At 33.9% G+C, this 27347-nt stretch overlaps 1 protein-coding gene across 2 annotated transcripts in view; it reads left to right on the top strand.

Annotated features, from left to right (window-relative positions):
- Nucleotides 1-25278, top strand: part of LOC110445340 — a 47313-nt gene extending 22035 nt beyond the window's left edge. For both annotated transcript variants that reach the window (XM_021489898.1, XM_021489900.1), the window contains exons 3-10: nt 9779-9875; nt 11324-11379; nt 16183-16242; nt 18393-18474; nt 19316-19352; nt 20870-20968; nt 21608-21688; nt 23862-25278. In XM_021489898.1, coding sequence (XP_021345573.1) covers nt 9779-9875; nt 11324-11379; nt 16183-16242; nt 18393-18474; nt 19316-19352; nt 20870-20968; nt 21608-21688; nt 23862-24902 — 1553 coding nt within the window. In that variant the 3' untranslated portion in view covers nt 24903-25278. The remainder of the gene's footprint in view (nt 1-9778; nt 9876-11323; nt 11380-16182; nt 16243-18392; nt 18475-19315; nt 19353-20869; nt 20969-21607; nt 21689-23861) is intronic.
- Nucleotides 25279-27347: the final 2069 nt, after the last annotated feature.

Below are 27347 nucleotides of genomic sequence, written 5' to 3'. Positions count from 1 at the left end.
TTTTAGTGACGCAAATGTATTAAACGTTATTTTAGGCACATATTAGGTAGCTCAAATGACTGCAATTTTAAAAACACTAATGTTATACATTTTTCTAAATACATTTCAACCAGGGATATATGTCTGGAGTTCTTTGATTAATTAATCTTTTAAGCAAATAAAGCAAAAAAGGTACACGGAAATGGATTATTTATAACTATTTTATTACCATTTCTATTCATAATTTTGTTGAATTATGTCTTAGGCTGTTACCACTGGTGTGTACATACAAACTTTATCTCGAGATTTACTTGACTTTTCAAACATTTTAGATGATCGAAGTCTGCAAATAATTGACAAAATTTGTTTAAGGTTGTCCAGTTTTAGCATTATTTAATATAATTATTATTGTATTAACAAGGAGGAATTTACATAAACGAGGCTTGTTTTCTTGTCCATTTTTTTGCGTCCTCTGCAGATCATGATTCAATATTTTTTTTTTTTTTTTTTTTTTTTTTTTTTTTTTTTTATTAAATTTGACCTTGATAGATATGTATTAGCAAAGATTTCACCTTTGGAAAAAATGCTTCTTTGAGTTAGCCTAGTTATTTCTCATGTTAACTTATCCACCCCTGAATGCATTTAAACTCTTCCAATTCAAAGGTTGGAATGGTCATTATGAAACTTCAGGGGTGAATGAGTTAATAATGACAGGACTTTAGCTCAATCTATCAACTCAGTGTATCCTACTCTAAGATTCCGGGGCACATATGGTAGTGTTGGCCTTGTGCACACTCAGTCTTCCTAATCCGGACATGTAGTGACCCTGCCTTGACCAGTCGATCATCCTCTCTCAGCGGTAAGAGGATTACATGTCTGCCACTACAGACAAAGTCGGCTGTTTTAAAAGAAAAGATCCATCTTATAACCACATGTATTAAAACGTATCTATATTTCTGTATGGGACTTATGAGGCAAGTCCAGATATTTACATAAAATTAACACACAAGACTGACTGAGAGGGAACAGGCCACCTGAAGAAGCCCAATACGGCAGAAAGACCTTGCGGTGAAGGTTGTGAACTCGTTATTCTATTTGACATTTTCATTTTCAAACACTTGTTAATATATTATCTACAATTATACATAAAGGTACATATAATACAATTTTATGAATACATACTACTGCAAGTAAAACAAATAAGATGGTCTACATCACCACAGAAAATGTGTGACGTCATGTCAATCTATTTCTCACTAACAAGTGTTTCAGTCAAACCTAGACGCACATTCGGTTTGTGAAATATTTAGGATTACAGAGGGTCGGTTAGGATATGTTTATGTAAAAAAAATATAGCAACGTCGAAACCTCGTTAATCATACAGGCTAATATCGATTATGTGTTATGGGAAGCTAATCTGTCCCTCTTCAGTCGTTTCATTCCCTATGATTACGTCAATTTGTACTCCTCGTTTGCGATGATTTGATAATATTGACGTCAATGGATACTCTCAGAACTACTAGTACGCTAAATGAGTTTTTAGTGTTTTATTGTACAGTAATTCAGCAATGTACTTTTATTATGTTGTAACCTTCTTTTTACTACAGACATCAATTTTATGTCTTGTATATCTGCGTATACATGTGTAAGTAAATTTGATATGATAGCCCTGATACGCTGAAGTAAATTCCCCTAGATTTAATAACAGCAATCGTATATAGAGAATCGTGTAAAACAAAAGACAAACCAATAAAACCTTGTTATCAGACAGGAAGTCTCTATCGATCCTTTAGCTCCAGGGTCAGTAACAAGATTTGTCTATTCAAAGGTTGTACGGAAAGTGTACATGTAATTGCCGGACATTATCGGGTCGGCTCTTTCCGGAAAAACTCTTGTCTTTTGCCAGACGAGCCTGGTATCGATTCTTTCACCAGTCAAAATTATGTGATACCATAAATGGTGAAATGTGTGCCTACCGTTGTAAAAGCGCGGTCAATTATGAATAAAGGCGGTATGCATAGGGGTTAAACCATGCACGCGTAATGCATGCAATTGCACGTGTAATTGCACGTGTCGTGCATGGAAGTACTTGCGTTTGATATATGAACTGATAGAATACGTTCGTCTGTATGTGTGTGGACATGTGCTTACATAAACAGATAGTTGTCAACAGGCGCGGATTTAGGGCCCCCCCCCCCCCCTTTTTTTGGCGGCGGACTGGCCTTTTCCGGGCCGGCCCGGAATGGTCTGATCGGCCGGGAATGGGAACATATTAACATTTTAATGTATAAAAAAAATCTGGGGCTACGCCCCACACATCCCATACGGCATCCTAGCAAATATTGTGTGTTTCCGTTATCTGATATTTTTACTATATTTTCTTTATTAAAACAATATTTGTTGGCATCGCTTCGCTCGTCTACTTTGTTTCTTGACCCTAAAGTGTTTTATTTTTATTTTCCCACCACCGCAAAACCCCAAGTTGCAACTTGCAACGCTCGGTGGAAATATACTAGCATAAGTTGCATAATTATATTATCGACCGCTCGTTATAGATGATGTGAAAATTAATACTTTTTATTGTAACCTTCCTAACCGCCCGGACGATATTAATCATATCATTATACGAGAACGATAAAGGGTTTTCGACTAAACATATCCATTCAATTATTTTGGTATTATATATATTGTTGGAACTGTTTAACTATCTTGTATGTACAACATAATATCTCAGTGTGGTACTTATAGCTTACCATCGTGTACGTACAAGAAAGTATCTTCACACAGCATACTATTGTGTACGTAGTAATAAGTTGTACGTACCAGAATGAGATGGTATGCTGTAATTACAAGTATGATAATTTTAAATTAAATTTAAAGGTAACGAGTATGTACCGCCAAAGTTGTTAACCATATAGTTTAGCAAATGTACCACTGTTGGTAATATGCACGCCCTTACATGAGTTAATCAGCGTGGACATTTTAGATATATCATTGTCTACACTAGTGAATTAGTCAACAATTATAAAACGCGAGACTATATAGCTAGTGGCCTTGGGTGTCGCACTGATTTGAACTGGTTTGTTTAGCAACTAAGTGATGCCATGAGTAACTCATTAATTAAACAGCAACGATGTTATGGTGTTATTTGTTCTTTTGTACGACAAACTATTACATGAAGTACTGTACTGTAGGTACAATGTCTGAAGACTAGATACTGTGCCTCCCTACATTTATTTTTTGACGGTGGACCTCTCGTATCCCCCTTGCTGGCGGGACGCCAAATTAGGTAATAATGAACAAGACCCTGTGGATTCATACATTTGTCATCACCAGGTTGCCCCTATAATAAAACCATCTGAGTTCTAAAACACGCTGTTGATAGAGAATTTGAACAGAAACTTTAATTTTCTTTCCAGTAGACAAAAAAGTCTTTGGGCCATACTAAAAACACATTATTATTTTTTTTTTTGGGGGGGGGGGAGATCCCCCAAACCCCCTAACGGGAGGGGGAAGATACTCGCGCTACACGCTCGGGGTGCTGCCTTCAGCAGCACACCGTTGACTATTGAGAAAAATTTCTCGGCCCCCCCCCCCCCCTTTTAGGAAATCCTGGATCCGCCCCTGGTCAATGTATTTAGGGAATTCACTATTATATCGCTAATTAGTTGGTCTTTTAAGTTCGTTTCAATTTGAAATTTTAAAATAATTTTACTCGAGTTAGATAAAGATCAATATTTCAAACAATTGTTACTTATTTTATTACCTCCATAATGGCATGGTATTTTACGAGCGGAAGGATAACTGTTGCGTCAAAATAAAAACAATCTCGTGACGCCATCCTATGCATTTAGATGGAGTCTTGTTTATCCTGACCCACGCCCTGAGGATCGGTGTTCGCTCTCAATATGTTGACATTTATATTATTTGTTTGAAAATAATGAGAGAAATAAATCCCCTTTCATTCATATATATGAGATAGATCAATGAATTTTACTCTAAGGGTCACGAAGTTGAAGTAAAGTTCCCGTCAACGTCTTGGATATTACTCCAATTCATGACCTTTCTAATAATAATAATAATATACAACAATTATATAGCGCCCTATATGATTTGTAAAATTACTCTAAAGCGCTTTACATATGGATAATAGTAATGGTTATAAATGTGAAAAAACAAAAACAACAAAGGCTTACAATCACTTTTATACATTTAAGCAAGCAATGTGCACATAATTGAACAAAGAAAATGGTGGTATTTACATGACGTCTTTGCAAAGATTCTAAAATGCAGACGTGAAAAGGTGAATTTGTATGTCCCTCTTGAACTTGGCCAGGGTATTTGACTTTCTAATAGCAGATGGTAAGCTATTCCACAACGTAGCCGAAACCCTCCAAAAGCGTCTGTTTCCGTAGGTCACAGTTCGAAATTTGGGGACACACAACAAAGATTCTGACTTCGACCGCAGTGATCGGGACGGCTGATACAGAGTAACAAGCTCCTGTATGTACTGAGGAGCTGTTCCATTCAGTGCCTTGTATGTGAAGACCAGAATTTTGTAATGCGACCTGTATCGTACAGGCAACCAGTGCAACGAATAGAGCACAGGTGTGATGTGATCTCTCTTTCGAGTACGAGTAACTAGCCGTGCTGCAGTGTTCCGGACCCTCTGCAGACGACTAGTTAGTTTGTCAGATATACCACAGAGCAGGGCGTTACCATAATCCAACCGAGAGGTAACACGTGAATGCACCAAAATCGTGCATGCATCTGCAGTTAAAAACTGCCGAATACAGACGATGTTCCTGATCTGGTAGTAACAGAATTTGGCAATAGCATTCACTTGTTTCTCCATGTTCAGTGAACTATCAAAGTATACCCTAGGTTTTTAACAGCTGGAATAGTCTCAATAGTTCTTGCACCGACCTTGAGCTGGGGAGCCATTGTTTGCTGACACTTTGGGGAAAAGACGATTAGTTCCGTCTTTTCCTGATTAAGCTTAAGCATGTTGGCGTTCATCCAGATACTGATATCTGTCAGACAAGCTGATAATAATGTGTGAACCGCTTTGAGACGACCTACGAACTAGATTGTGATAAATCGGTATATAAGAACCTCAAATTATTTTTATTAATATAAACGAGAAAGCTATGTTTTAGTATCACAACGTCATTATGTCAATTTCATGAGAAGAATGAAGCTTACGATAACGTATACTTTTGTACTTTTGAACGAAAAGAAATGAGCCACCATTATTTGTTGGCAATCTTGATGTCATTTTCTTTTGTTTTGATGTATCTTTGGTGATGTTGTTGTCTCGCGTATCGATTTGGAGTTGATGAGTTGTGATTACGCAGAATCATATTTCCCCTTATTTTACTTAGTATTAATATACCAGCTGTAATAAGTTTAAATTCCTGAGAAAAAAGAGGGTTTTCCTCTTGTCTATCGATGTTGCTCCTGGTGTATTAACTTGAACGATAAGCAGACAATTGACCACGTTGTGTCAGCTTAACGACATATTGCGTGAAATGGACAATTTGCAAAACAGTTAATATTATGAAAATTGCTGCGGTCTATGTAAATTACGAACAATATTTTATGTAAGTTTAAGTAATTCATAAGTACAAAAACCACTTACCTTGATGGATGATAATTATGTACTACTCAGTTATAGGTATAGCTTTGTAATATATGTATTTGAAATAAATGTTACAATGCAACTATAATAATCATCTAAACTGAAAGAAAGCTAAAAAGGCTCCATCAGGCTTTCCTGATTCGGATTCAGTTTTCTTAAGTATCGTTAGCTTTTGAAACAATAATCTGAATTTTGAAAAAATGTTAATTTTGTGATCATCAACACCGAAAGTGAAATAGAAATGTGCCAAGTTGGGCAATGAACAGTTAGGATGTTGTACATACAAACACTAATATTTATGCAAATTGCTGTTCAGAAAAGTAATTTCGAAAATCAACTTAACGTGTTTTGAGTCTTATTGAGCTTGAAACAAGTACATCCAGTTGAGGCTGATAATAACAAAACAACTTGTCATAAAATAACCCATGATGTCTCCATCGGTCTACATTTCCAATTTTATGGCCAGCCAGAAGAGAATTGGCTATTGATATTGTGTGTTTCACTCAGTGACCTAACATGCTCATTCTAATTGGCGTTTATATGGCTTTATGGCCAGCCAGAAGGGAATGAGCTATTGACATTGTGTTTTACTCAGTGACCGAACATGCTCATTTTAATTGGAGTTTATATGGCTTTAATCACGGTGGTCTCTATGGAAACATTTAATAAAAAAAAACGTTCTGGCGACTTTTTACTGTTTTCATGGAAGAAAAGATGACTCGGTCTCTGTTAAAGATTTTTTTATAGCTCACATTCAGCTTTGCTCGATATTTATTTTCACGGTTCTTTGAAATGACACACATAATATGTATTAATATATGTCTTCGTATATATGTGTTATCTTGAACCATTGAAATTGTTTTCAAATTCAAAAACTTGTTTACAAATGTCAATGGACAGTCTGTGCTTTTGATATACTAAGCTTACGGACTTAGGGTTTATATTTTAGCGATTCGATTTGAATTGGAACATTTTTCGGTATTGTTATAGAGCTGTGGTAAAACAAAGAAACGAAATATAATCTGAAATAGCATGAAAAAAAAATTAAACCATTTTTTAACTTTTCAAATGTTTTATTTTATCTTAAAAACCTTAAAGGACGAAATGTCTCTGCATGAGAAAGCCTGGGGATATCTCGAGTAAAAGTTGACGGTATGTTTTGATGAAGTTATTCTTGAAAACAAATTCGTGATCCTCTTTGAATGGGCTACAAGAAGCAGTTTTATCGTTACTTCAACAATTTGACACCTTTTGTCAACAAAAATGTTATGAAAAGTGTAACTATGTTAATATATTAATCCATGTAACAAATATGTACCAAAACAGCTATTGATGTTACAGCCGTTGTATCTGAACAAAAAAAAAACACAAAAAAAACACAAAAAAAAAAAAAATTGGGGACTTTGAAAGAAATATACAGGAAAAGCCATTCAGCATGGTCAATATCAATTTATAACTTTCACTGAATAAACGATATTTAATTTTCATTAGATTGATAAAAATTAAAGTTTTTTTTCTCCCTCAAAAACTGTAGTTTTATCTACCTCTGTATCTGAAGATATCGATTGTTGGGCGCCGCAGGAACATAGCGGAAATGAAACATCCGCGAAATATACTTTGAGAAGCTATAAAGCTATACATTATTGTATAGTTTGCGTAAGTTTAAAAAATATATATTTAAGAGATAAAGAAGCAAAGCGAACACATTTTGAGCAGATGTATTATATAAAATAACAAACTTGGCAAAAAATCCAAAATATTCAACTGAAGATATTCGAAATAATAATACAAGACCACACAGACTCGTCAACAAATAAAAGACATGTAACGAAATGTGTTGTTTTTGAATAAGACAATAACTATATATATTTTAGTTGGAAAATATACATGAATCGTTTGTGCATCGCTTAGGCAACTGGGACCTTAGCCAAGAAAATAGATGTAAAATAGATTTTAACTGAAAAGAAATCAGGCAAACTCTATGTGGCGCTTGGGATGTGTCTGACAAAGCTGTTATATATGTACTTTACAGGGATGGTTCCGTAGGCCCTCTATCATCCTTCCGCGTGGATATTCGATTGTTTTCTGCACGAAATAACGAGAATAGTATATAATTGTTTTTAAAGCTATAACTCTCGCCAAATCTGTCAAAGGAGGCTTTTTTATGAGAAATAGCGCAAATGCAAAAGCGAAATATATAAATGTAAAAGATATAAACAAAGAGATTATGGGCGGTACATTTATAGATATATAAAGTGGATTTTAATATAAATGTATGTATATGTATTAAGTCTTCACATACTATTGTAATGTTATGTAAAATGTTATTATAATTATCAAGTTAAAAATTGTAATCTTTATTAAAATAAACGATCATTTTTAGAATCTATAAATATGCGCCAGGTGTGTTACATAAGCCAACGTTTGACGTGTGCGCTGTCAGCAAAACATTCATTATATAATCAAAACATGTGTATCGTCTCAACAATCCTACAATTACTTAAACAAAAAAAAAATATGCAAGGCGAGCGGGCTATAACGTTTAATTTAAATTTCGCTTGAAACTTCAAATTGAAATCTTTATATTTTGCTTTTGAGACTTTTTATGAATTCCATAAAAATGTATTAATATATGCATATCAGTATCTATACGAAAAAGTAGATACGCAAGGATTGAACATTTTGACAACATTACAACATGTTCATTACATACGATTATCTTCAAAAGATTTCAAAAACCTCTTTTAATTGATATGTTGAAGACTCGTGTTTTGTTTTATTCTAAAATCATTAATGGGTTTTTGAAAAAGCCAATAAAAAACATTATTATATTAACAATCTTCACAAAAAGCGCTTAGACTCCTAAAGCTTCATTTGAATCATCTCCTTATAGCATGCAGCATGTCTCCAAGTTAGCAAATCGAGATATGTCATCAAAGATGGTGTTTCGAAAACATCAAAAGACTTCATCTCAATAACTGATAGGTCTTTAATAACAATTGCAATAAATCCTATGAGATGAGCTATTATAAGGTTTGTTTCAATTAAACGGCCCTGAGTCACATGCAAGATTGCAGGGACTTAAAGTTTTAAATATTTAAAACAACTTCTTCTGAAGAACAACGATGCCCAGAGCCTGTGTGAATTGACGCACATTTAAAACTGATTCATCGATTTAGAGGATTTACACAGAAATCGTATGTCGTGAAGATACGTTTAAGCGATCGAATGTATGCAATATGATGTAGGTAATATGATTCATATAATATGGTATATACAAGTTAACGTTTGAAGTATATTGCACATGATGTGTCTTTAATACGATATATATGCATATGTGTTGTATAATAACATGTCAAGAATCAGAGGTGGGAGAGAATACTTACATATTTACATAGCATATCTCTATATTTGCAATTTTATACCTATCATTACATCTGCTCCAATATCGGCATGTTTGGGGAGAAAACAAACCTGCTAATCCATAGATTGTACGTATGAAGCAACGAATATGGACCCTCCTGCTGCGATGAAGTGTTCTTGTTTGTCTTTTAACTTGTGAAAAACGTATGATCAAAATGTAAACATTTTTAGAGCTACTCAAATCTTTGACAAATCAACCAGAAGATTTACAAGCAATTATAATTCAACTTCATTAAGTTATCATATAAACTTAACTAATTATGCAACCGGATAAAAACTCCATCATTTACTTTCTTTGTCCCTAATATCGTATTCTAATAACAGTTTCTTATGTACATATGAAGGCGAGCACTGCACAGTTAAAGATGTACTATCAGCTAAGCTTGTTACAGACGAAGGACTTTGTATAAGTAAAATAGTAATTGTTTCCCAATCGTCAGAATGAAATGTCTATGTAATTGTACATATTTATTAACATGAATAAAATATGGTTTAAACGTAATTAGTTCGTGTTTCTATTGAAGAATAAATAACAATAATAGCATTGTGATACATCGTTTGATGAATGACGATGGTTATAAATCACACGCATCGATAGAGGCGAAGATAATTCACCCAATGTCATGTGTATCAAACGTTGATAAAGTACCCTTTGTTTTCTTTTTACACATGTCTTACAGCATTAGGGTTACTTTGCTCGTTGTAATTGTGTGTTTATATTTCATTTCGTTGCAGTTTGTAAAACGTGTATTGTCCACTATCTACAAACCAGTCACTATTGTCCAGTATGTACAGGTCTTGTACACAAGAAGAATCCGTTCTCGGAACTAAGGTGAGTTACACTTATCGTAGTTCCCAAACATTTGGCATTTTATGTAATAGCAATAATTTACAACTGCTGCAAAAGTTAAGTCTGTCGCCACCACACAAATGTGTTAGAATGATCAATCATTTACAAAAATGCATATTTCATAACGAATAAACATTCAACATAGTAGCTTCATATTCCCATTTATCATGTCAATGATTTTGTTCTCTACATTGTCATAAGAATATAAGACATTTTGATATGAAACACGTGTTGTAATATTAACCATTGCAAATCTTCAATGAACAATACGAGGACTTGATGAATAAATGGATATTGTTTTGATTGCCTTTCCGTATGTTTACATCAGATTTTACCGTACCTTTGGGACGAGCATAATGTCCATTAATTCATGTCTGTCCAGAGCTCCTTTCCATTTCATGTACTACTTTTTGAAATTCAATGGCACTCTTTGTATATAAAAGGTAGAAAAAGGGAACTCGCTCGATCTTCGCAAATTTCTTAACTGACCTTTTACTTATTCAACCCTACATGTTTAAACTGGACTTGCCCAGTCTTTGCTTTGGTAAGGTTCAAATGTGACTTTAGGGGTGAATGGGCTAGCTTGCGATATAAAGCTAAATCTTCAGATCTTTTCATGATTATTGATTACATTAGTATTTAAGTTATGTTTATGAATGCAATGTGTAAGAAAAGACATCAAATTTCTTAAAAGATGTTAAATAATATAATTATGTTGATAAAACCGGTCAAATGTATATGTTATTAAATAGGTATTGTTGCCTCTGTATCCACATCAATATAATGTGAAATACATTGTTGTAAACATAGAATAAGTCTATATATAAGACGCTTTATGATCGTTCTTCAACTGGTTATCTTTCCAAAATTCATCCAAAGTTTTCCTCAGAGTCAAATACTTAACGAGATGAAATAACATCTTGTGGGAACTATTCCAAATATCAATTACTCTTTGAGTAAAGTAATGTTTCTTATATTTAAATGACAATGTTGTTTGAGTAATACCCATTCATAGTCTTGAACACGTAATAATAATAATAATTCTAGGTTCTTATAAACCGCTTTATCACAACCTAGTTCGTAGGTCGTCTCAAAAAGGTCACAAAATATTATCTGTGGTTATAGGGCCTTTGCAACCAGGCAATATCTCAACTCTATGGGGAGCAAACAGCCGGTGCTGCCATTTTGGCGCTCACAGCTAGCATTCAACAATTCTAGCACTGTCCACCATCATGTACTCATATACAGCTGGATAGACTGGAACAAGGAGAGTAAAGTATCTTGCTCAAAGATACAACACAGTGCCGTGACGTGACTCGAACCCGCAACCTTTCGGTCACGAGCCCGGCGTCCTACAACTAGACTACCGTGCCTCCTATTATTAAATAGTAAATAGTAAATAAATTATTTCACACTTTTATTTATTCCAGGTCAGACCACCTACTACAGAACATTGTATATAAAGCTGTGCCCGGATTGTTTACAGGTTTGTATTTTATAACTTTTCTTATTAAGGATCCCTGTCCCACTGCACTGTGATTTTTCGTATTATATAGTAACCTCCCCTTAATTTCGTTTTGGATATAACTGTAGCACAGTTGGGCATTGACACTCCCGTTGACCAGGAAGCTCACTCGGTTAGAGAGATATTGCAACAATCTGAGGTTCATGGTTCCAATCTCAGTTTTAACCCATTGATTGATGTTGTTAATCATATTTTAATTACTTATTATAATTCTTTTATAAATGGTCCCGCAAAGTTGTTTTTTTTAAGGCAGATATTAACCAAAGCAATTGCATTGCTGGAAAAGAACGGTTTCAAATGCCTAATTTCAGTTTTTGGCTGATTTGAGGTACGGGGATCCTAAAAATATCACGAGTGTAACTTCCAGAATGAGATACAAGATGATATTTTAATAATCCTATGGATTTCATTTATTAGAACTAAAAAAGAAAACCCAAAAAAACCCTTTCGTTTTCGCTGAAACATTATCATTTGCAGAAAGGCATTACAATAGCTATTACCTAAACATTGAAACAATAGGTCTTTATATTAAATTATGTTTGTATCTAGTTGTAAATATCCAGACACGCATACTATGTATTAATTTTTGTTAATGCGAACTCATCATCGCGACCTCTGGCTATTCCCTTGTTAACATAGGAGGCGACTAATGCGAATCATTCTTTCTGTTTTCTACCATCTGGCCCCAGGATCATGAAACATCTTAGTTTTTCCTTCGCCAATCATGTATGACGTCCCTTTTATGTTATTTTGGATTGGTTAAGTTGAAACAATTTTAAACTTTAGGTTGTTTCATGATTTCCAGGCCAGTTCGTCTATTGTCATTTAATAGCTAAGGTATACCTCTGTAACATCAAGTAATGCCCTCAGTGTCGCCGTCTTCAGGAAATCACATGCTATATTGCATGGAATCGCAATACAGACAATCCATCTGGATCGAGATGTATTCAGCGTCAACAGCTCTGCCACATTGGTCAAATATCTTCCAACTCCGTACTGCCTCGTGCGGAGGGATTCCTCTTTTACAAAATCAGCGGGACTTTGTCTGTTCTGCTAATCTTTAGTCCCAGGATTTGACTCCAGATGGAGGCATTATAAAACTTTGGGGTATTCAACGTACTCTCAAGAGCATCGTTGTACATTGCAAACCCCGAAGACTAGCTTTTTCCTGAATTGTGAGAATCTATCAGTGGTGAACAATATAATCGCTTGTTGTTATTTAGCTTAAGGGGATCCCCCTTAGCTCAATCAGTAGACATCTGGGCTAGTGATATATACTTTTGAATTTGATTTCCTGGCGGAAATACTTTTAAATAGTGATATCAGTTCCTTTAGCGCCAAACTCGTATCTAGGTACTTTGTGCGATATTCCCCTTAGTCCTACGTGCACAAGCTTAGCTGTGATCTTGAAGAATCGATGACTAGTTCTCAGGAGAAGGTCCACACTGGTGAGCAAACCAGATCCATTTAGGGAAAATTTCCCTTAGGTTCTATCTCGATGAGATATATTCAGTCTCAGGTCTACTTTAAGTGCGCAAAGCGAACATCTTTGACGTATAATTATATTTACGATATTTTTAAAAAAAATACGTATATGTTAAGTATTTGGGGTGAACCTTTTAGACCATAGAACAGGCACATGCTTTAAATCTGTCCGTTTAAATGAATATTACACTTTTCACAGATTCATAGTTTAAGGTTTTAGCTGATACTGATGGCAACGGCTTCAGCCTTGACCATACAAAACGACATTACATGTTTAATTGGAAGGAAGTAAGCATTTATATATATTTCAATTTCTGTTTAAATTGTAGATAGTATGTAAAATTGTATAGGAATGTTCCCGTTATTTGAGGTAAACACACCGTCATATAAATTACCTGTAAATCACCTGTGTGAATGTTACCCGAGTCCCCACATGCCTATGTGTCCAACCACCTGACCGTCAAAGTTTATTGACATTGTAGGTGTCACGGACAAGATCCAATTAACTTCCTAAAGCCGTCGAAATTAATGTGAATTTCAAGCAACATCAAAGTTTAACATGTAAACAGAACGAAAACCAGCATGTAACATGATACACCCGGGATCAAACAGGTTGTCACTAAGCCGTGTCTAGGCATATGTGTTGATAATCATTTATGTGTTTTCCCACCAAAGTCACGACGATTAATTAATCTTCGACATCCTAGAAGCTTGAAAATTGACTGCAATAATATAAAATCGTTCAACTTTAAAATCAATTATAATTTTAATTTGAAAGCTTTATGCGTATGTTTTCTTTCACACAATGTATCCAACTTTTAAAGTGACTTCACAGTCATGCCGATGATGTTTCATTTTAGATTCTATGTTAAATGATACCGTTATACTAATTATCTTTCATCTGAAAGTGCATTTACGATATATATGCTCTACATTACCAGGGGTCATGACGTATATCTAAGGATAGTTTCGATTTCTTTCTTCTTTTTTCAAGTTTGGCTGACGTATATCGGCAGATTTTCTGTAGCAAATATCGTTAAAATCCAAACAATACACCACATTTGAAAGTATGTGACGTTCGCAATTTCTCTCTGATTACCCTATGTAATTTCCTGTTACGTCACTAAAATTAGATGCTTAATTGAATTAGTAATTGTATTTTTAGTAATTCAAAAAGTTAAAAATCTCTCAAGCTTCAATATTGATTAAGTTCATGGCATTCTTCATCTAAAACGACAGATCAGCAATTTGTTACAACGCAACGTGAGCAGTGATGGTTAAGCTTACGCAATTTAACTGCTGTAGATATATTCCTTGATTATTCACCTGTATCTGTCCGAATGATATAAATATAGGGTCTTAATGAGGTAGCGTATGCTTAATACGTTCCAGTTATCACGTGACACATCGGCCTGCACGCACAGGTGCGCTTTATCAACACAATCGCTCATTAAGAAATAAGTGTATGCTCTCCAAACGCCCATGACACTCATTGTCAAAGCAAATGTCTAAGAGTTAGGTATTAACATGTGTCTTTGGTATAAGGATATCATTCAAGACGTAATTGGTCATGTCAGATAGGTGCATAGACATTAAATGCTTCTATATATATATCACGGAGGAAACGAATCTCCTCAAATGTCTTGAGTTATCGAATTGTATAAATGTGTATACTAAGAACAAGGAATATATAATCTAGAGTTGAACAAAGCATCTTTTGTGTATTTCAATATCTTATTTTTGTGCTAAAATCCTCCTCTTCAACGTACTAAATCATTTTATTACCATATGCGTGTTTTTATAAAGTTATGTTTTGGAAACCACAGGTTGTACTCTTGCTTAAAATAACCTTTATTTAGCATGGATTTGCATTTCGTGCTAGTTCCAGGCGATCACGAATTAAAATGTCTCGCGAATATTTTATCAGGCAAAATTCAGCAAATAACAAACGACAGATTCAAATCCACGCAAACTTGTCTTTGGAAGAATAATGAAAGCGTTCGCGAATACTAATTGAATAACCGATCATCCAGTGTTCCATATTACATGCATTTTAATAGGCTGTTTGTTAACATTAGCCGTTTTATTTTAACAATATATACAGAATTAGATAATTAGGATAATGATTAAGTGATACAATGGCGAATGAAAACATTAAATGATAATTATATTATCAACAGACAATAATGCCTTTGTACTATTACATATTTACAATACGGTAGGATTGCAAGATGATTAAGGACAACAAACAACAGCATATATATATTACAGCGTAAAACAGCACTTAGAAACGCATTACAACATTGTGAGCAAAAGACACATTGACATATTTTAATGTTATTTCTTAGTTAAATAAATGTATAATAATTCCAGGCAAGTTCATGAAATGTAGACTATGTCTAAATGGTGATAAAGATGATGTTATTTTCCAATTTATACGTTCACACCGGTAGTAATATTCAGGTTAGCCTTAATATAATCTGTCTGAATTAAGTAAGCAACATGATGAACTTCATCATCGATGATTAATTACTGATAAGTTATTGTCTTTAATTGTCTCTTATATTTTTCATATGTGCATTTTTTATCTTCAGATAAATCTTGAACGTTCTTGTCATCAATGTCCAATGTTCAAAGCGGGAGGGATGGAATAGTGTTTTAACTTTAAAGAGAACCGCACTGCGTTTTTCACCACTGTGACTTCATGCATGATTGAAAAAGATGGTTCAGCGATTGACGCTGTTACATTTTTCACCTTTAAATATTCTTTTTCTGTGGTTATTTGATTTTTAAAGCACGGTGTATATCTTAAAACAAAATGAAAACTGAAGATAATTTCACAATAACTTTGGACTTCAACGTTGAATGTAAAGTTTCAAATCCCAAAGATGTTTTTAATACATCTTTCCATATTAAAATGTTTTCATCTAAGTCTGGTTCAATTCATACCACCAGGTTCTTTAACTGTTCCTTGCATACTATTATTAAATTGTGCAGGGAACAGTTCGGCAATGTTTTCCAGAACTTGAAAATTGCAATTTCATGAACATTTTTCTTTAAAAAAAACATGATTCTGTAAAAGACAGACATAGATATACAGAATGTTTATAGTTTCCACCTAATGTAACGTAGGATGTGTAATCTGTTCCAAAAAGACATGGATACATGTGTGAACATTGCTCCCTTGAACAAAATTCTATACAAATTGGACCGGTGCATTCTGAAACCTGTCTGTTCTGAAAAATGGCAGAATTCATTGAAATCATTTTTTTTTTTCAGACGAGATGAATAGAAGACGAGCGTGTTATAAAAATCAGGAGCAGGATACAGAAATATTAGGTAAACAGACAGTATTTCAAGTACAACGTGACCCAAAAAAAAATGTGTTGCCTTGTTATAAATAATGAGGCAATATATATCACTTTGTATATAGTATTGTCTTTTACATATATGCTATTTTTGTTTTAATACCTTCGGATTGATGTTTACCTCAAATGTGCCGCGACACTAATGTTGGTAAGATTATATTGCAATAATTGACACAGTCTTGTCGGGTTTGATCTTCCATCTATGAAATACGGGATATATTTCAATGATATTGTTTAAAACGCATTTTATCCTGGTATTTCCTTTCTTCAGTTCCAAACAATGAATTACATTTTGACATTGTTTTCATACATAATAAATGGTGTAAGAATAATCTAAACGGCGATCTTGACACAGAAAGAGGGTTCGTGCAAGCATTATTTTGAAGTTTATCAAAACGGAATATTATTTACTCATTATCAAACATTAGTTCAAAATGTACAATAATCCTTTCTCATTTAACCCTTAACTCACACTTAAACCTTACCAAATCAATGACTGGCCAAGTCCACTTTAAATGAATTAATTTGAATCATACCCATGTTCCTCTAAATTCAAGCTCATCAGCCCCGTTGAATATCACTTTCGAATATCTACAAAATTACAAATGAATTAATTTGTATCATACCTATGTATATTCATTTGAGTATTGTTGGAAACTGACAAGACGTGTCTTCTAAAAACAGATAAATCCGTCCACAGATATGCTAATTACCGCTAATGATCACGTGCGTTTGATGATAACTTAGAACTGGTTTGTGTGACTAACCAATTAATGTCAAGAATGTTGTGCAAACCTCGGTCATTAGCAAGTTACAGAAAACTCCATTAGTGTAACGACAAAATTATGTAACACTTAAATTTTTGATATCTTCAAAAAAACAAAAATTGAAGCTGAAAATAGATTTTGTTCTAGAATCACAATTAGTGGAAAATATTCAAATAGTTTCTCCTACATTTAAGAAAAATTAACAAAACTATTTTCATAGCATTATGGTAATTAATCTCTTATCTGCACTTCGGGCATTGTCAAATAGTGCCCATTACTGTAACACACGATTGAGTGACTTTGGAGCTCTTTTGTTGTATCTGTTAATCCTCTTTAGCTCCGTAATACCATAAATCCTTGTATTTTATCTCATCCCCATGATTGCGGCCTTTATTACCCGATCATTTTCCACTAATAGCAAATGTTAATAGCACGTGCATCTCCTGACCTCAATTTGAAGCATCAGTTTCCGATATCTGTTCGTAGTCATGGTGCACGGGGTATTTGAAATGCTGACATCAGAAAGCTAATTGGTTATTGCTACCGGATGTTAAGCTTCTCTGGATTTGGTGTTTCTTTTTATATTTTCATTATAATAGGAAATGTTCTTTTGTTGTTTTTAAAATTAATCAAACAACCTTGCTAATACACATGATGCGTACAATATTTATTTTTATTATGATACGTGATTCATTGTAATATCAATCAATTTTCGCGTAATCGTCCCAAATATATTGAATTGTTTCCAAAATTAATAATAATTGTAAAACTTCGACCACAATCATTTATTTCAAAATATGATATTCTAGAATGTAGATCACATCGTTGAAATATAAAAAAAAAATCACCCAACCAAGTAAAACAACCCAGACAGTGAGGCAACCCTGAATATTTCAGAACACATTCAGTCATAGAATTAAATAGACAAATAAAGGTGACATTATACTTGACCGGACAGATTAGATACAAAGACAGACGAGGCACGGACGGTGAATGGCTTGACTTGTACATTAGTGGGGGATTAGATACTGAATAATACGATTGATACTTTGGAACGTCATTTTTACTCTTGTAACAATGCAATCTTTCTTATCAATTGATTACACTCGCCTAAACGTTCCAACGGCAAACGATGTATTCGAAAGATGTGATTCATCTAGATAAGGTACTTCACTGACTAATTTAGGAAGAATTTGTTTTTGCAAGCGTCGAAAACCCCAAAAGCACACACAGGAACATTAAAGTGAGGTAAACAATACTTTAAAATCTCATATATCTTGTAGACTTACTTGTTAGTATTGTTCCGATTAACGAAATCATGCGTTTTATTGATTTTTTTTCCACTTACCTACAGGTCAACGATCGGCTGAGATCGGCAAACGGATAATCATATCCCCCGGAGAAAACATCAGTCTTTCACTTGAATTTACAACAAAGTAAGTCTGGTTCTCCTCGGATAAAAAAAACTACCATATTTAGATATATGTAAGATTTATTTCAGGTACAGGTGAATTTATGTAGTATGATATAGAAAACTTATGGCCATAATTTGTGAAGAATCGGTATCAAGCATATACGAATATTCGCAAAGTTGATGTGAAGCACTTATTTATCATCAAGCTTTGATATAAGATATATATCGACAACAATTTAAAACATGTATCTTCAAAATATATCAAATGCATGTTAAGGTAAAGAGTACCACCGCACCAGTTATACTCGCGAAGAAGAGTTCCACTCAGAGATTTTCGACTAGGAGTACTCTCCCTTCTATAAAGAAAATGAAGCAACCCAAAAAGAGTTTTCTGTACTATAGTAACTTCTCCTGTCAAGTGTTTCATATGATTTGCGGTCCGTATCTGTTTTGATGATGTGCATGTATACGTCCTCTATGAAACCAATAAAGGGGATGCTTAGCAACGTAAAGGTTCCGAGTTCGACCCCTGTAGGTTTTATTTATATTTGTTTTCATTTTCAATCATTAAAGTTTCAAACAACTACATTTCTGTAAAATAAAATGCATAGCAACAATTGATTTTTATGGAATATTTCTTTTGAAAAGGACTTGATGGAATATTTCACGGTAGTGACATACTCAGCAATTTAGTTTAACTCGTTTGTACACTTTACCTTAAAGAAAATTTAGTCGGTGATCCTATAATGAACAAATTTCGTCTATTGTGTGATAAGCAGTTTAGGGTTCCAACATTTGTATGACACGTGCGTCCATATTTATTCTTACATTCTTTGCTTGTTTATTTTTTTATTTTTTTACAGTCTAGCATCATGTGATGACATTGAGGTAGAACATCGGGTAAGTTGTTTCGTTAAATTCTTAAATTCACAAACATGCATTTCTTATAACAAAATCATAAGCTAGACCATTCAGAACGTACCAAGTAGTTTTCCCTTTCTCTAAGGGGATACGAAACTTTATGTTTATATTTATGGATTGCAGAAACTAATATGTAAATAGCATCAGCAGTTTTCATAGTAAAACAACAGTGAGTTAATTACTTAATATAACGAATAATATTTGATGTTCAAATCCCGGAGATAAAAAATAAATGTATATATATATTTATTTTACAACAATTATGAAACATGTTTTTACAACCTGTACTAATCGCTCTTGTTGGCCCAGATGATAGGGCGCGCGGGGTCTTACTGTGGGAAATCGAACCCCGGCAGCCTTGGTTAAAAGCAAGTGCGCTATCTACTGCGCCACACTACCACCCAAAAAAATGTATTCAAACCAACTAGTTAACAAAATAGTAAATTGATTTGTGGTGCTTTAATTATATTTCTCCTGGTTCTTTATCAATATATATGGATAGATATTGTAGTATTTTCATTTCCGTTGTACTGGGAAAACGCTACCAATCATCAATTATAATTACGTCCATACTTCTTTGGATCAATTATTATGAGCTTTGACTCGGATGATATCCGGATGCAACTTACATTGCTAACTCATAAATGTAATATTGGTGATTTCTTCCTGAAATCGGATAAGGTCTGTTCTTTTTATTGACTGGACACACTCATAATCATGCATGGCTTTGATTCAATATGGAGACAATTTATGATGTTTGTTGCTATTTCTATTCATGTATTGTAATGAAAACAAAAAGTTCGTTTTGGTAGTGTTTCAGCACCAATATAGTTCATTGCAATTAAACTTGTACAGTTGCATCCAAACACAATTCAATGTTCACTTATTCACAATCTATCAATTATCACTTTAAAATATGTGAGTATTCCTTTAATAATTGAAATTCGTAAAATGAAGGATTTCATGCTCTTGCCTTTTTGTTTCAATAGTAGTTAAGACCAATTTGGATTTCCATCTATTTTCTGCCTCTAGCATTACCGATGAGACTTAAAAGGACCTACTGGCTGTATGATACAGTGTTATTCATTGTTTTACATACTGTACATGTATATATTACCAAATTGTATAAGTGCCATAAAATGTGTATTTCTTACATTCTTCTTTCATCACTCCATGTTTTATCACAGGTAAAACAGTCCCACGTAGAAGAACGTCTTAATTCGCGTTGTGACGTCTTATTATGCGTACAAACTCTTCCAAAAATCGGTTAGAGGTACACAAGTGGCTTACCGTTTTGTATGATTGGTTACTGAGCTCTTGCTGGTTGATTTCTGTGCAAAGTCAACCTCATTACTTTGTTTTCGAATAAAATCTGCTCCCTGAAGATTGCCGATTATACTTGAGTGTTGTTGCACTGTATTAAACTTAAATCTTCAGCTTTCATCACGCGTTAGGTGCTCTGAAATAACATACGTTTTGTTTGTTCCATTTTGCAGACCGTTGACAATCGATACTTGTTGTGTCCGGCTGCAGTGACCATAAGTAATCTCAAGAAATTTCTGAGAATGAAGTTCTCCTTGTCGGATACCTATCTTGTAAGTTATTGTGCAGAAAGTTTCGAACCGCTAAGTACTGACGTAGTTATATAAATGCATAACAACGGTGTAATGTTGTATTAATGATGTGTAACAGGGTGTGTTCGTAGTTGATTGCCAAAGGATTTTTTCATTATAAATCTAAAACAATGAGTCTCAGCCATTTGTACATTTACAGGGACAGGAAAAACAGTTTCTATGATATTTACTCTATTTTCATATAAAGACAGTTATAGATTTAACCGTTTAAGTGAGTGAAAAATTAGTATTGACAGTAATGTTGAGTAGTATTAACATATCAAATATAATGAGCTATAACGCATTAAATAAGATCCCTGCTTCTTAAACAACAGGTCCAGGGATAGCATCTTCTTGTCGGTTAACTGTTTTGTTAAAAAGGAAAACTATAGTAAATATATAAATTATTCGTATATAAATGTAAGCTACTGTAGCTATGAAAGGAAATCCATGCCAAATAATGACGAACAAATAGGAAGTCATATTCATTTTAGATACAACACTGAGCGCTGGGACCGCCTGCCTTAAACAATGAAATGCTAAATACCTTGTTCATATGAACACAATTATGACAAATCCGATATCAATAGGTTAAACACTATAAACTCTTTTCATTTGCAGATTGACCTTTATCACGAAGACGAGGTTTTACTCGAAAGTTACAGCTTGGTGGATGTAGCGTACATTTCAACGTGGAACGGGGTAAGGCATCATAAAAAGGAACACTAAAATACTTATTTGTATAATTTGGCAACTAAATATATACAGAAACCAAAACGAAAGGGAATACATTTCAAGTTACTACTTGCCTTATCCTTTGTATTTCATGATCAAATCAACCGCTGACAGATAATATAAAATACTACACCTCTTGCGATTCCTTTTATAGCAAACATCATCTTGTATATGTGGCGATTGGAGTAAGAACCCCGGAAATTTGAAATTAATACCCAAATGTTTTTTCTTCTTTCCTTCTTTTCTTCCTTCCCAAAACATTCATCATTTTGTTCAGCTTTCATTCGTGTGCCTTTCACACAAATATGCTTATTTGGTTATTTATTCCAAACAAAACTAAACAAAAAAAGTCTTTGATTGATTAAGATATATTTTATTTGTCAAACAACAACAAGGAAATGGCACAAGTTATTCCAATTCAGTTAAACCATCCTCCATGGATTCTAAAGTTACTTTTCCAGAGTCGCTATTCAGAATTATGTATCAATATAAACTAAGTACGAGAATTACTAGCTTAAGTGCATTCGACATGTATTTGTGGAATAATAAAAAAATCAGTAATACTGATGATTTAGTTAAAATGTTGAATAAGGTCAATTTTGGTTTCGAGAATATACTACGATTTGATTGTATAAAACACAATAACATAGTGACATCCATGTCCAAGGAAACACTATATAATATTATATAGGCTAAGCAGTGGATAAATCAAAAGAAACTATATGACACTACGTGGATTAAAGAAGCACTACGATATATTATTAATCAAAAGAATAACTACGAAGGCATATAAATTAAAGAAAAGCTACACTGGATTGCATACATCAAAGGGTATTGCAGTACTTAAACTTCTTAGAAAGATGGTAACTTTGACGTTATGCTATGTACACTGTTATACTGCATACACGGTCCTGTATACGGTAGTATTCTCTTTGAGATTTTCGCAGTACCATGAATCTGTAAATGGTGAAGATCCGTTATCAACCTTATAACCGCCCTATCTTTTATACGCATCTCCTATACTTTCTCTTGTTTGGGCGACGATCTCTTCACAAAAACTTAAACCGGCATTGTTTATAACAGTGTTTATGATAGTTTTGTAATCTAAATACATTTCCCAAACAGGTAAGCACCAAGGACAGTTATTAGGTGAACTTATTGTAACACTATATATCAGAAAATATCGTAATCGAATATTAGACGTGTATCAATCCAATAAAATACCACGGTTAGGTATAATGATTATCTTTACTTTAGAAAATTCTGGAAAATGACACTGTCTATAAATGTTATATGACAAAGCCTATCCAATAAAGGGTTTTTTGACCGTAACACTCTACGATATACATAGTTTTGTTGCGTATCAAATAAAGCAATCCATATAGGCCTCGGGTAAAGACTGATATAGATCTGATTTTAAAGACCTCAGAAAAGGTGAGCTCACATTATTTTTTCGAGACACAATACGTTGTTTGAAGTCTACATATCTTTAAGTATAAGCAAACATATCAGTTTAAGATAATGTGAATCCAAAGGCAAAACTAGACGAGAATAAAAATGTTCCATAACAGAACATAACAAGACTGAAAGCAGTTGACTGCTTTATCTCTGCATGACTAAAATATGTTTACTTTTTATTGTCTTAATTGTGTATTAATTGTGTAAAACTATTGTCTGTTGATGACATAATTAACATGGACAAGCACTGATAAATTTGATAGATCTATTTAACTTGAGACGCCATCATATATCTGTCGTTCTGATTTATTGTCGCACTAAGCACGCATAAATGTATATTCATACAAAACTATATTCCTGCTCGACCATTCTTTATGTCTTATCTTTGCTGAATTAATCACCGTCTTCGTCTAAAGCTGTCGGCATTTGTGGCAAAATTGGTATTGCGCTATACCTTAAACCGCACTGAGTTGTATCAGAAATCAATAATCTTCTTCTTTGAGTATAAATGATAAATTGAATCTGTCAAGCGATCGCACTTATCTTCTTTCATCGTCTTTGATTGCAATTCTCCCTTATAAATTGCATAGTATTGCCGATTCGATATAACCTCAAATATATTTGATTGAATACAATAGTAATAACTATGATTGAGTAACCCTGTGTGAATCTTTTTCTGCAGCAAGATGTCTTAAAACTGAGCTACGCGATCTATGAAAATCCAGCCAAGAGATTTAAGAGAACAAAATCCATTGATAACGTTCGTTGTAATAATGATGACTCCGGTATAGAAGACGGCAACCAGAGTTTCGAATCTAGTCCCAGCACGGACACAAGCATGCTTAACGACAGTGGACAGGGACTTGACTGTGACGTGAATAAGATGGAAGAGTTGAAACCCCCGGAGACCTCCACGGATACTTCTACGGAGGAAAATAATACAATAGACGAGCCGGATGTCTGTGAACAAGACGGCATTAATACAGTTAGTGACACAGAAACCACGTGTGATGAAAATAAAGAACGTGTTCCGAATGAAAATCCTGCGCCATATTACGTGTGTTCTAACGACGCAACATTAACTTCCGTTAGCAATACGAATGACCGTACTTCCGGTAGTGGCGAATGTCCGGAAGTGGTGGAGTCTTTATTTAAGGACGAGGAGGAGGTGGTTATCGATAAACTAGACGAGACAGTGAACAGAATTATAGCTGAGACAGACAATGAGTCTGATGTTGTGGATCATTCCGTAGAGAAAAAGACAATCGACACTAGGAGATTCTCTAACGCTTCAACAGAAACGGAATCGCATGATTCAAGTGTTTCTGTTCAAACGGATATGCAGTGTTGTAGTGATGCCCTGGGTCTCACGTTCAATGTGGAACAAACACATACGTGTACGCAGACGCATGACAGTATTTCCTGTTCAAACGGAAGTTCTGCAGACGTGGGGATGCAGACCAACCCTATGTCTCCTGCGAAACAGTGCAGTGTCCAGGACAAAGGCACTCAACATAACGGTTGTGAGTCCGAACGACCTGAAAAGGTCACGTGTCCAACACAGAAGTCTCATTCCAAAGCTGATGATAAAGGTAGCAAAGAATCGGAAAAGTCGTGCTCTGGTGTATGCAATGGTCATAGTGTTAAACCGAGGACTGAAAAGCTTGTTGTCAAACTCAGCAAAGAGAAGGATTCCGAATCTTACACGGCGACTATTTCATAAAAAAAAATAACACGAGCGTTGTTCCTGCAAATGCATGGTCTGATTAAGTAAGACAGAAATTAAAGTTGATATCATAACAGAAAGGAAAGCTATGGATCTGATTATTTTCAATCATAGCATGGAAGAAATATATGAGACTGGTTGTCAAAAATGAAAATGCTTATTGAAACCATGAATTTTTTTAATATGACAAAGCAAGAACTATTAATCTGCTCATCTACAGTTCCTGTTAGTGACAAGTAAAATGTTTAGGAAAAGTAAATATTCACTGCTAGTCTCGTGTTTGACTCAGATGCTACATATTAACTCATTCACCCCTTCAATTTCATAATGAACTAATCCATACTTTGAATTGAAAGAGTTCAAATGTTTCTCCAGGAGTGAATGAGTTAAACGTTGATATGGTGATATATATATATGTAAGTAAGAAATTATATTTGTTGTATTTCGGTCCTGTTAGAAGGAATATATTGCAGACGTTTGATCTACTATTATCTCGGTAACCAAACTGTTAGTTTAGTACTTAAAATTCCTCCTATGCACATCCGATCCTTGTTCTTTCCTAAAACAGTAATATACACATCTTAATCTTCATGCTTTCTGTCTGGAGTTGCTTAGAAGAAAGCTGCCTCTGATAGGTACACATCCATCTATCATTCTTCTTAGTCGATTAGGACTGTTATGCATAACGAAAATGTATTGCATAAATGCATAAACGAGCTTTTATAATATGATACAAAACTGGATTTATTTTAAGGTGGAGTTACTTCCCCTACTTTCATGTCGTATTCAACGACCTATAGTTCCTTTATGTTTACTTTACAATCAATATTTCTAAATATGTAAAGAGATTGGCGTCTTTTGTGCGTGATAGTCGTGTCATTTGTGGATAACTTAACCCTATATAAAATTCATTTTATCATCTTTGGCTTCTGAAATACACAAACATCTTAAAAGATTTATTTAGTTTTGTTTTCAATCAAAGGCCATCGCCTTTAACAAGATATCAGAAACTAAAAAAAAACCAATCCAAGTTTTGAATTTTCCCCTTTGTACGTGTATAACACTGGTTTGTGTTCTAACTATTCTTCATTTCACCCTGTTAGTATGTATATTTGTACATAGTTCTATTAAAATAACTCTGTATATATTTTTCGATGATATTGATATTATGTGTCCAGTGAAATTAACTTTAAATAATATTACAAATCAAATTTCCAATATTACATCGAGAAAGCAATACTGTTAACTGTTATGTAACATTTATCGTTACAAATCGTGTCATTAAATTTACTTATTTTCTAAATTCTTGCATCACGAATTAGCCATCCTATACATCTTTTCATTGTTTAGATATAAAGTACATTCCTTTAAGACCCAGAATACAAAACAATGTTATGTATTTATGTATAGGTTGCACCGAAAATTTTATTATTATGTGACATCACAAAATGTTTATGAATCTATGCCTTTTTTCTAACTTCTAACAAAGATTGTCATATTTGCACTCGATTTTATGAGAGAGAAAATAGACCAAACGTTTTCATGAATATATCTTTTATTGATTTTGGTCTTGATGAGCAATTGAATGTTTAAAAGATATATATCAACGATTCACATTTCGTCAATTCTAATTAAATTATTTCCCGCCTTAGAGCACATTAAATAACAAGAGTGACTTTTAAATTTAAGAAAACATTTAGCTCTGAAATTATTTCACATCCAATTTTCAACATTTTCCATAAGGTGAACAGGAATTTGGTATTGTCATCATGGGGGTGGTTGGGGTGGGGGTACGGTTCATATTCTACTTAGTTATTCTTAGTTACAACCCGTGGATATAAGCGGTCTTATTACGACCTCTGAAAATATATATTATGCTACTGGTTGTGATGCGTATAAATGCGGTCCAGTGATAAAATATTCATGAAGATAGCAGTACCAAAATGCAATCCTTTAATATTGATGATATTTTATTTTCATTTGTCACATTCATTTGAATATCGTATGCGTATTCATATAATAGGGCATTATGGGTTTAATGCATTCAATTTACATTTGATCATATTTTCATGAATGTCATTTAGGATTAGTCCCGAGCTGTTTTTCATAAGTTTGTCATAGAATATTTTCAAAAGATTTTGTAAATAAGAATTAATTGCAATGTCAATAAAATAACATAACTTTGTGATCTATCCAATAAAACCAACGCAAAATTACAACACTGAAATGTGTATGTAGCATAGCCATATCATCTTTATTCTATCTAAAAGTATAATACAAATGTATACACACGAGGAAATATTAAAAAAACAAGTTTATGTAATTTTGATACTTCAGTTCAAGCGAGTAGAAAACTAGTTGAACAGAAAGATAGAAGATTTGGTAGTTTCCTTTCACAACCAACAGTAATGTGTTTATCCACTTGTCCTTGATATATTCGAC

The sequence above is a fragment of the Mizuhopecten yessoensis genome, unplaced genomic scaffold (genome assembly GCF_002113885.1).
Source record: "Mizuhopecten yessoensis strain PY_sf001 unplaced genomic scaffold, ASM211388v2 scaffold2213, whole genome shotgun sequence".
NCBI lineage: Eukaryota > Metazoa > Mollusca > Bivalvia > Pectinida > Pectinidae > Mizuhopecten > Mizuhopecten yessoensis.
This window is presented reverse-complemented; position numbering and strand designations above follow the sequence as displayed.